This window comes from Manacus vitellinus, unplaced genomic scaffold (genome assembly GCF_001715985.3).
Source record: "Manacus vitellinus isolate BGI_N305 unplaced genomic scaffold, ASM171598v3 scaffold_0_pilon, whole genome shotgun sequence".
Classification (NCBI taxonomy): domain Eukaryota; kingdom Metazoa; phylum Chordata; class Aves; order Passeriformes; family Pipridae; genus Manacus; species Manacus vitellinus.
In genome coordinates, this window is record NW_021938789.1 from 54,527,232 (window position 1) to 54,538,447 (window position 11,216).

The window sequence follows — 11,216 nt, forward strand, 5'->3', positions numbered from 1 at the left end:
GTACAGTAGCAACTCCATTTGTGTGTTCTGTCATGGCTTCTGAAGTGCTTTGTGTGGAAAGGTTAACTACTGACTGAAAAATAATTTAGAATTATTTACTGTTCTTAAAAAACAGTAAAATTAAAAATTTGCAGTGTATATTCTCTCCCTTTGATAACTGAGATGTTATTATTCGCTGCTGCATTAGAGCTACTGGTACTTGGGAAGAATGGGCCAATGTTACATTCACACAACTCTCTTGTGTTGATCCATCCACAACTAGTTTTTTTTTGTTCCTGGAGGCACTATAAACTGCTCAAAGAATAAAGCAGGACTTCAGAAAACTCAGTTTAAAAGATTGGCTCAATAACCTTACCATGAGGTACATTACCCAAACTTACTACTTTGTCATGAAGAACAAGAAATTCTGTGTATGTGGATATTAAGTGCAGGAACACTCAAGCAAAGAAACATATGAATGTTAAGAAGCTTGTTTTTTTTTTTCTTGGCTGACTGCATGTAAAAGGACAAAACGTATTTTATAAATCGGAATAAGTATGCATGTAAAATTGAGCTGGATTTACTCACTGTGCTTTGATTATCTGGGAACATTGTTGAAAAATACACACAAACAAATTCTGACTCCATTGTTTGCTCAGAGGTTTCCCCTCCCTAATGCATACCCCATGCTATAAGCTTAATGCATTTGTTCTCGTTTCTGGCTAGCACATTAGAAAAGAGAATATATAGATAGTACTAGGTCTGGAGGGGAGTGGATGGGAGAAAGACTGAACTGTCTGAAGAGGATACATATGGCATGTTTACAAAAGCTTTTAGATTCCTAGTCTGTTTTCAGAGTAGCTTTAGGTATTAGTTAAAATTGCTTTTTACTGAAGAAGTCCATTGTGTTTGGTAGAGAAGCACGAAAAAAAGGTCACTGCAAGCAGAGGTAGGGTGGGGGGTACACAGGCAGGAGGTGAAGCAGCTACTCGCTGTACTGACACACCAACTGAGAGCTCTTCACCTCTGACTGACTCCCCAGCTGGCACAGAGCTTTCTTTTCACCCTTAAGGCTTTTCTTCCATTTGATTCAATTCTTTCTCCACCCCTAACTGTTGAAGTGTCACTGTTACATCCCTTGATTCAATCCACAATTCAAGATTTTTTGGACAGCTGAACTTTTTACCCGATGACTCTTACTAGACTGGCATTTAAAGCTGACCCTGTGTTTTCCAAAAGGCACAGGTCATTGTCACCAAAACATTAGCATTTCCCTTCCCAGCATCAGTCAAACTATTGTTTTGCCATCAGTGCAAGGCTGTGATTTGCAGTTATTCCACGCCTGCTTACCTACCAATCAGTATTTTTGTAAGTGTTAGCATAATTAAACAAGTTGTTGCTTTGAGTTAGACTTGTGGCACTATTGCATGCTTCTCTTTTATTTTATTCTGTACAGTGGGACAAAGCAATGCTTTGACAAAAAAACATCCAGGAAGTTTACACTGGTTTACATTTATTTAAAAAAAATATTTAGACACTTCTGTATTTCACCTGTGGATTATGAACTACAAATCAAATAGGGCTCATCACTTCAAAGAGGTTCACAGGTACAAAACAGCCTCCTTCTGGCATCTTCACATCCTCCTCTTCTGAGTGCTTATGTACAACACTGTGAAAAAGAGAAAGTGGCATGCATAAGATGGCCCTGGTAAATAAGGTGCAGAAGCCTGTTTATTTAAAACATCTTATTTCCATGGCTTGTAAATTGACACTGTAATGAATCTCGTTCAGCATGAACAAAGTCAGTTAACTTTTAAGTCCAGGTTTCAAAAAATGCTATCAAATTTAGACATTATGGCTTGTAGCCAAAACACAATCCAAGAGATGGAGACTGAAGAGAGGAAGAACAAAGCCAGTACCCTGTAGTATTACCGAGGGGAGCATGAGAGACTTCCCAAGCAGCAAAATTACAGGTGTCAGACACTAATGCTGTGATCTTTCAACAAAAGCTGTAAATCCCAAGTACTTAAGGCAAAGCTAATGATAAGCTCTGAAGCAGCAGATATCCTCCACCTGCATGGCTTGTGATATCCCCAGAACAGATCCAATCACAACACTAAATGATAGTGCTCCTAAACCTGGGATGTCTTCAGCTCTCTCCTCAGCCTGTTCTTCAGCCTTCTGCCCCTCATCCGTTTGTTATAACTTTCATAATAAATTATTTCCTTAATTGGTTCTCCAGCTGTAATAACCACTCTGCTTCTTAGCATAACAGTCCAAATGCCTTGCAAAAAGCATTTGGCCTCATTTCAAGGATTACTTCTCCACCCAAAACGCTCTTTTACACTGGTGCTACATTCTCTTTGATTCTTCATAACATGGAATTCAATCCTTCTTTCTTTTTATTCCCTCCCTCCTTGCTGACCTCCATTTTCTTCTCAAGTAGCTTAGTCAAACTCTGCTTCATTTACCTTCTCTACAAGTCTCTTCACATCTGACTTGTGAACCTTTTCTATTTTTAGATACTCTTCTCCCTGGCATGCCCTGCTATTACAGCCTAACTGATACCAGAGAGTCATTCCAGGAGCCTGGGATTGTCCTTGAAGTGCACAAAAATCCACCTACTGCACTGAGATGTTCAGAGGCTCAGCAGTAAAACATGAGTGATTTTCTTGACTGGTGGTAAAATCTTTACTCAGAGATGAAAATAGCCTCCAGTACTAATAAGTAGCATTCATTCAGTTCTGGACAACTGCCTATCACCAGAAAATATTACAGTGTCACTGTAATATCTGCACTGTTTCATAAATTTATGCAGTAGCTTGCCTAGCAAAACACAAACTTCTGTGGTGCAGAGGCCATCTAAATAAGCAGCAAGTGCAAAGAGTAAGCCTGTCAAATGATAGAAAATAAGCTCTGAGGAAGGCTAGAAAAGAAAATGCTTCTCTAAAATGAACTTCAAGTTCAGAGGCAAAAAAGGCCACAGGAATGCAGAAAAGCACAGACTGTAGAAAGTGAAATTGTAAAAAAGTAAATGTGGTAAGGCTTCCAAGAGGGCCTAAAACTAATATTCTTACAGGTAGCTTGCTTATACCTCAGCCAGCCCTGAAATTCAGAAGTAAATATCAAAACACAATTTCCTAATGAGCAATAACAGAAGCAGTAGGAATTACCATTATTTCCTCGGATAAATGCATCCCCATACTTGTTCTTTAATTGTCCATTTACATATTCTTCAGTCTGTTCCAGAGCTATATTCATATACCCATCCAGGCAAGCCAGGACACCTGAAAAGTGACAGTTTACGAGAGAATCAGCTGAAACTTATTTTAAAATAAACAAAAATGCATTGTGTTTGAATAGTACAGGAAAAAAAACCAAATCTGTATCTTTATAACAAACCAAAAGCCCAAGCTTGGCCAGATATATTCTTCAAATAATTCAGCTGGGAGACAGGAATCTCAGGTGATCAATCTGGTAGTGACATTGTCAATTGATGTTGTGGGGGTAAAAAAAGTCATTAAGGCATGACTTTGAAAAGATGGACAATTTTCACTTGGAAAGTTTAAGTTGTCCCCTCTCACTTGTGTTTTAAGAGCTTGTGACATTGGGAATAAATGGATAAGCTAAGGACAAGGCTAGGTAAATTGAGTTATCACCAAACCTTTTGAAGGATATAGCTGAAAAACAACACTTTTCATACAGGACACCATACACACTTTTAGTCATATTTATCTTCATGCTTACAGATCTAGAAGAACATTAGCTGAAAGTCTCTGCTTTGATGTAAACAAAATTGTACATATGTTTTGGCAAAGGGCTTTCAAATGGCACTGAAACGTTCCCACAAAAAAAAAATTACACTGTTTACTGTTTAGTGCAACTAAAGAAAAAATGTCTGTAATATTAGGTGTTCTTTTGATCAGGAAAATACGCATTTTAGTAGCACTTATTTTAGACAAGTATTTATGTTCTCACTTCTAATAGCACCTGTTGAAGGCTGTGCCCTGTTCACCCAGTACTTCCTAAGTGCTGGCAGCATGGTGGTATTTTTTCATTCAAAGCCCCTCCTCTCTGTCTATGCCCAGAACCATGGCCATCTACAAATTTAACTCACCTGATCAACAGAACTGAATGTGAGGATTAACAGATGTAAAGAATGGCTCAGAGAATGCAACTTGATTTATTAATCATGCACATAATAAATACAGCTTTTTACAAGTTGTTTTATCTCCCTTTTGGATTTTTGTTTCCCTGACTTCATCCTTGCATGTGCAGACAATACTACTAACATTATTTTTTCCTCTGTTTGAAAAACACTCATTTACCTGGCAGTAAAACTTGAAATACAGTATATTGGCTGTACCTGGGGAGAGGGAGAAAACTGAGAGTCCTCCTCTAGGACACATTCTCATTTTTCAGAAGTGTTACTGTAGTATCTTCCATATAGTAATTAGGAATTGAAGTTCTTCTGCCAGCTTCTCATGGTTTAAAGACTATTATTTTCCTCTCTGTTTTTCCTTCCTCTCTTTCCACAGACATAGGAAAAACTGCTCACAAAATATCATGGAATGCACCAAAAAACCTAAACCAAACAAGGGTCAAAACTCTCTTCCATTCCAGTAATCCTGAGTGCTTCCATGCAACAATAGAAAACAAAAATATGTTTGTCCAAAATTAAAGTCGGACCGTGTGGATTTACCAAGGCCCCTAGGCAGTATTTTCAAACTCTCTGTTTCACGGCTGTTTCATTCTCTTCCTCCTTTTCTTTGTGTTTACTCTAAGGCCACTAATGGCATCAAATATTATCACTGCCCATCCTGGCCAGCGTTTTATCTGGTTTATCTGTATGTAGAGATGTTGCAATGTACAAATCCATAGCCACACACAGAAGTGGTACATTAATATACCACTGATGACTTTTCATTGCCCAGGGCATGTGCAGCACTGGGCAATGAATCAAGGCATTTCACAGTTACACATCAACATTTGCATTAGGCCACGTTTTGTGTGCATGGTGGCTCAGAGGGTGGAGGTACAGACATAAAATTGGCAACACAGCCTGGGGGAGAATCTAAACGGATCTGCAACAAAAAGCCTGACGTGCTGTTTCTTAAGGCTTTTCCAAGTGTTGGTCACATTTCTGCAGAAAACAAAACAGTGCCTATTTTCTCAAATGAAACCAATACACAGATTTTCAACCACAAGGTCACATCAAGTGGGAAGGATGGAGAGCACAAGGAAATAAGGAAGGAAAGGTGGGGGAAAAAAAATCCAGCAACAAATAAGGGTATTCAAGGAACTATGGCTCAACTCCTCGTAGGTCTGACTGTAGGCATGCTAAACTAGCTCTGTGGAGGGAAAAGCTGAGTAGTTCATCTACAGCATTTACAAATGGACCTTACAAAGCAGGAGATAGCATTGGCCTCAAAGAAAATAGGAAGTGCATCAGAAAAACAAATCTGGTTTGGCCCTGCCTTGTGTGCACCTTCAGGTAAATGATGACTTGCTTTAAGTGACTTTAATGAGCTCTCCCTACATTCTCCTGCAAGAAAGAACAACAGAGATGCAGTGAAGTTTTTAAGACACCAACCCGACCTGAAGTGCTCAGAAAATGTGGTTCTCAAAGAATTGAGACTGAAAATTCTGTCATCTGGCGACACTAAAGAGAAACAGGAAAGGATAAGGAGGCACTGCTTGCTCTGTCAGTGAACAATTACAGTTTAGGACTGTCATAACACAAAGATTCCCTGTCACAGCACAAACAAGTCTCCTCTCACAAGTGCCAGGCTAAGCCAATTGAAGTAAACCTATCTGAAGCAGTGATCTGTAGCAGAACCACAATGTTTAAGTTACTACAGAATGAAATCTCTAAATTGTGCACAACAGAAGTTTTAATTAAGTCTGGATACTCCTTGGACAGATCAATAATGAGAGTAGGACCAGGACATTTCACCGCACAGAAAAGTTTATAATTTACTGGTTAAAACCATCTACAATCCTACATACAGTACATGAAGGGATACAGATAGGCTAAAGAGTTCTGGAATAAATCTGCTGGACTGTGTTAAAATGAAGAGGGCATACAGCAGCAAAGCCACACTATGCTTTCTCCTCTATCTCAGTGAGTCTTGGTCCAACACAGGTGTAGGCAGTTGTTTAACCACAAATGTCAGTAACTTTCATCCCTTGTGTAAGAGCCACCTTACAACTGACAGCACAGTTAACTTTGAAGCTTTTCTGGACCAAGATCCATACTAGGAATTAGAGAACAGAAAGGTGAAGAAAAGGATAGTTCCAACAAAGGTTGCTGTCAGAGCACTGAAAAGAGGGCTGCCTGGCCATTTCAGGAGTTGTAATGCCAGATGATCTTTATAAATGTCAGTTTAGAAACTCTGAATCACCCCAAGACTCCTGTTGAATCATCTGTGACTAAAGAGACTAATGATTTAGATCAGTAATTTTAACCTCTAAATCCACTGTTCACCTCCTTTGTTTCTCCAGGGCTGATTTTCTATTTTTAATGTCACCATTCTGAGATCTGTATTCACGTACTCCAAGATTCTGGATCACACTGTTTTGCTTTTCAAAATCAATGCATCTATTCCAGCTTCCCCAGTCAATTACTTTACTCAGTGAGAGACAGACAGAGAGCATACCTCGATAATCAACTCCAGAATTTAATTTTACAACAACTGGCCTTCCGATGATTTGTTTTAGGAAGTCACTCGGGGTTTGCTTCCGTAGACTCATCTTGGTCTTCTCTGGTAAGCTGAGAAGTTAAGAGAAAACATTTGGATAAGAAACACAATCCCATATTGTCCTAAATACTCTGCAAAGACAGGCAGACCCCTGATTCTTAATACTTTCAGTAGGAGAGAATATCAAAGGAGATAAAAGCAAAAGCTTAAGGGTGAAGGTGGAGAGACAGAGCTCCTAAAGCCACTGCATTAAACCTTCCCTCTGGCATTTTTATAACTTCTGAAATTAACATTAAGGATCCTTGTCTGCCATGCTGTGCATCTTTTAAACTTCCAACAGTGCCAAAGGGGCCTCATCATCTCTAGCACCTTTTGCTAAAATTATTTTTACTAAATTTAGAGAGCTAAGCCATAAGTGTTTAATGTCTTCAGGGGGTGGAGGGAGAAGTCAGAACCTGCTCCATCCACAGGAACAGCAAGGGCATTTTGATCTCGGCTCGCAAATACAAGCAAAGAAAAAATTTGAAAGGATGCCTTCAACTGAATCTGTTAAAGCAGACTAAGTTAAGGGTTGTGATTAAATCACAGAGAGATCTGAAATGATGATGTGATTTAAAAATCCAGCGCAGAGACATGCGCTGATTTAAAAATCCAGCGCATCAACTTCTGCTCCAGTGTCTCTTTGCCCAGGGAACATTTGTTCTGCATCTCCAGCCGATGGCAGAAAACCCCAGCGCGGTGCCGACTTCTCTTCGCTGTTTCCTGCGGCAAATCGCACCGGGCGATTCCAGCCGCGAATCCAGGGATCCTCGCTGGTTTTCCCACCAACACCCACCGCCACCCGCGTCCCACAGCCGAACCTTTCCCGGACCAAACGTGTCCCAGGGAAGATCCCGGACGGAGCGAGACCGCGGCTCCATGAACACCCAGGACGAAGCCGAAACGAGGGCCGGACGCAGAGGCAGGGGGGGAAACACGGCACCGCACCGGAGCCCCCTCCTCCTTCCCCCGCACTCACCGCCCGCCGCTTCCCGGCCCCCTTCCCGGCTCTTCCCTTCCCGGCGCTTCCCGCGCCCCTTCCCGGCGCTCACCGCCCGCGTGGCCCCGCCCCGCTACGGCGCGCCGGGCGGGACAGTCCGCGCCGGAACGCGCATGGCGGGGCGGGGCTGTGGGGTTTGGGACGTGCAGGTGATGCTTCGGATCACTGCCCCAAAAACGGGGGGCCGAGCTGCGAGGGGCTCGCCCTGGGACACCCCACCCGCCCCCCCAGGCGGCTGAGCCGCTGGTCTCTTCGCCGAGGTGCGTTCTCTTATGTCTTGACTTGCGGTTGCAGGCGAAATAACGCCCTGTCGGTTTTACAGGGAGAGAAATCCTATAGGAAAAAAAGATTTCTTGTGGAAAAAAATAATGGAATCAGTGAGGTTGGAAAAGACCTCTGAGATCATCGAGTCCAACCTTTGAACACCACCATGTCAACTAGACCATTGGCACTAAGTGCAGCATCCAGCCTTTCCTTACACACCTTCGGGGACAGTGACTCCTCCACCTCCCTCCACAGCCCACCCTTTCCCTGAAGAAATTCCTCCTAATGTCCAATACGATCCAGTATATAATCGTATTCTGTTCTGATGGGATCCTATTAATCCCCAAATGATCTTGTCTTACATGGGCCTTATCAGAGATTCAGTGACCGCCTCTCAGGTGTCCTGTCCAGGACCAGACAGGAAGGTGCTGCTCAGTTTGCTTCACAAGGGGGATTACTGAAGATAGAAACTAAGGTTGTTTGGTTTTTGGTTTTGATGTTTGTTTTTTTTCAAGTGTCACCTGGGAAGAATGTGGTACAAGAAGCAGCTGAACTCATCTTCTGTTTCTCCCCATCTTCTCACCTGTCTTTTCTCCTTTCCTGCAGCTATTTTTTTTTTTTTTTAAGGGATGTGGTACTGTGACAGGAGTTAATCATCTGTGAAACCTTCTGGACCAGGTTTTTTTATTATTATTATTCCTTTATTGATTTAGTATCTTGCTGAAACTCTCAATTCTCATGATATGAAGAAAATGTACCGTGGCTTTTCAGAATACGGATTGGTATTCTCGCTTCCTTCCAAAGTTGTTTATCTTCTCTTTTTGAACACGTGTCCAGTAACAATTTTTTTTCCTTGAAGCTTAGATTAAAGGGCTTTAAGAGGCAAGGACTGCAAGCCCAACCTCATTCACCTGCCTGTCCCAGAGTTCAAGCACAGGCACGGACAGGAAAGTTGGGCTGTATTGTGCCCGTGTTTCCAGGCAACCGTCATGTTAATCAGGAGCATCCAACTGTGTTTGATTATATCTAGTACTTGAAGCAGAAAAGGAACATAAAATAGTTACTCTGGGGAGCAGGCTTGCGAAGTTTTATTTGGCTGCCTGGCTTCAGTGCTTAACGTCCTGATAAGGAAATATCCTGGTTTTCATTGTTATTGATCTCCAGTATAAAGATTGGGCAAATAGAATTTTCATGCCTGGGCTGGTAAACTTTCATGGCAGTTTCACAAATCCAAACAGGGACGTTTTATGTTTTGCAAGCCTTCCTTATTGTTTTATTTCTTATGAGTTTGTCTTCAGAGCTAGTATTTCTTCTTTTTTTTTTTTTTAAGCCATTGTAACCTGATAAGCTATTTTGCTCAATAGCCCGCTTTCTAGCCAGCTGAGGCATGTCCTTAATTACGGATGCTTTGGTTGTCTGCTGTCAGTCAACAAAATTTTTGTACTTTCCTGCTTCATACCCTATTAACCTCACAGACAAATCTAATTTCTATCACAGACAATAAGATTGGCAAATTCTCTATCCTTAGCTCCCCTTTTTCATAGTTTGAGACCAGGTCATGAACCCAAATCTTCGTTAATTTTCCTTTATTTGTCATAGGTCTTGGAGCAGTCTCATGTGCTGTTCCTAGAGGTAAATTAACCTTCCTGCAGGAAGGTGTATGTTGCTGAGCATTCGGGGTAGCGTGATTTGCACCTGAAAAGACAATTCCCACCTTGTACATTCAGGAATATTATGTCATCACATCAGTTATTAGGCAACCTAGAGAATGTGTTATTTCCTGAGTGACAAAACCCCAGTGACCTCACTTAGGTGGTCTTCAAAGGACTTAAGTAATCTGTACTCGGTGGACTCCTTAAGGATTCCACAGCTTCAAGAGTGAAAATAGAATTCAGATATCATTGGCTAATAATTATCTTTCGCTTTTTGTCATCTGGATGAAAAAGGATTTTGATCTAAACCATTGCATACCTGGCTGTCAGTAGATTCTTTTAAACACTGCATTGCTTTATCCTTTCCTAGTGTACTATGATAGAACTTTTTCAGCTCCGTAACTCATGGAAATCAGTGAGATGCTGCCCTTGCATTTTAATCAAGATGAACTTGAAAGGTGAACGTTGTAAGTGGTAGAAATTATTTATAATTTGGTAATAAAAGTTTATGTCTAGCACTCCAAATTTCACACATCTGCTATGTGCTGGCCTTGAGATGTAGAACAATTGCAATTGCCTTTACATTTGGCCTCAGATGAAAGGTCATAAATTACAATGATAGAGTTCGTAGCCGTTCCCAGCTCACAAAATTTCCATATTAACATCTTCACCTCAAACATAAATGGTTACAAAGTTACAAAGAAAAGAGTTGTGTTGGCCTTTGTCAACTGAACTTAATGATGGAAGTCAGTGGTTCGTGTACTATTGCTAAGTCTTAAACATAAAGCATCACGGAATCCTTGTTCAGAGGACTTAATTAAAACTTTACAGTTAACTTTAAAAATGAAATGGGATTTTATGGTCTCTCTCTCTCATCAATGTGCTAAAACCTTCTTCAAAGTTAGGAAGGTTTTTCCCTACCAGCTGCTTGAAATAAAAGCATTTCCATAGAGCAAGGTGGCTACAGAACACAGAATGTGTCAGGAGTGTCCAATTTTTCTATTTCTTGTGAGTTGTACATCGTTTATATAAGTTAAATGCAGATGAAAAACAATCCAGATGACAAAAGAATGTCTGTGGGCCATTTTGAATTCAGCCTAAACAATCCCCAGCTACCACCAATAGATGGAAAAAAGTCACAGTCTTTAAACAGTCCTCACCTGAAACTTGTGTCAGAGAGGACAAACCCATTCTGGCTACAATCCCAGCATGCCCCATGAATTTAACAATCAACTTCAGTGCCTTCTTAGATTAGAAAAAAGAAAAAAATTATTGAAAATTATGCGATAAAATAAGAGGTTGAGTTCCAAATTCAGGGAAGCTTTTCCTGTAACTCTGAGAGTGAGAGAGCAGAAGGAGATATCAGGCTCCATGAAATAGTGTCAAGGTAGAGAAGCTCTACAATTCAAGATTAGCACTGTTATTGCAGGGTTTCCTGAGGGCCCTGAAGGAAACACAATAGTATGTTTGGGGTTAGAGAGGTGGAAGGAGAGATTCTGCTCCCACTGGAGCCAGTAGAAGTGTTGCTAATTACTTTTCTGTACTCAGGATGCCTCTGTAAGTTATTGAAAATACTCCTGA

General features: G+C 41.0%; 1 protein-coding gene across 1 annotated transcript; it reads right to left on the reverse strand.

Annotated features, from left to right (window-relative positions):
• Positions 1 to 1,385: 1,385 nt before the first annotated feature.
• On the reverse strand, positions 1,386 to 7,754 carry LSM6 (LSM6 homolog, U6 small nuclear RNA and mRNA degradation associated). The gene is made up of 4 exons (XM_029962940.1): positions 7,699 to 7,754; positions 6,639 to 6,751; positions 3,153 to 3,266; positions 1,386 to 1,648 (listed from the first exon to the last, which is right to left on the reverse strand). Exons 2-4 carry the CDS (start codon positions 6,730 to 6,732, stop codon positions 1,614 to 1,616), a joined length of 243 nt encoding a protein of 80 aa, XP_029818800.1. The 5' UTR covers positions 6,733 to 6,751; positions 7,699 to 7,754; the 3' UTR covers positions 1,386 to 1,613.
• Between the last annotated feature and the right edge of the window lie 3,462 nt (positions 7,755 to 11,216).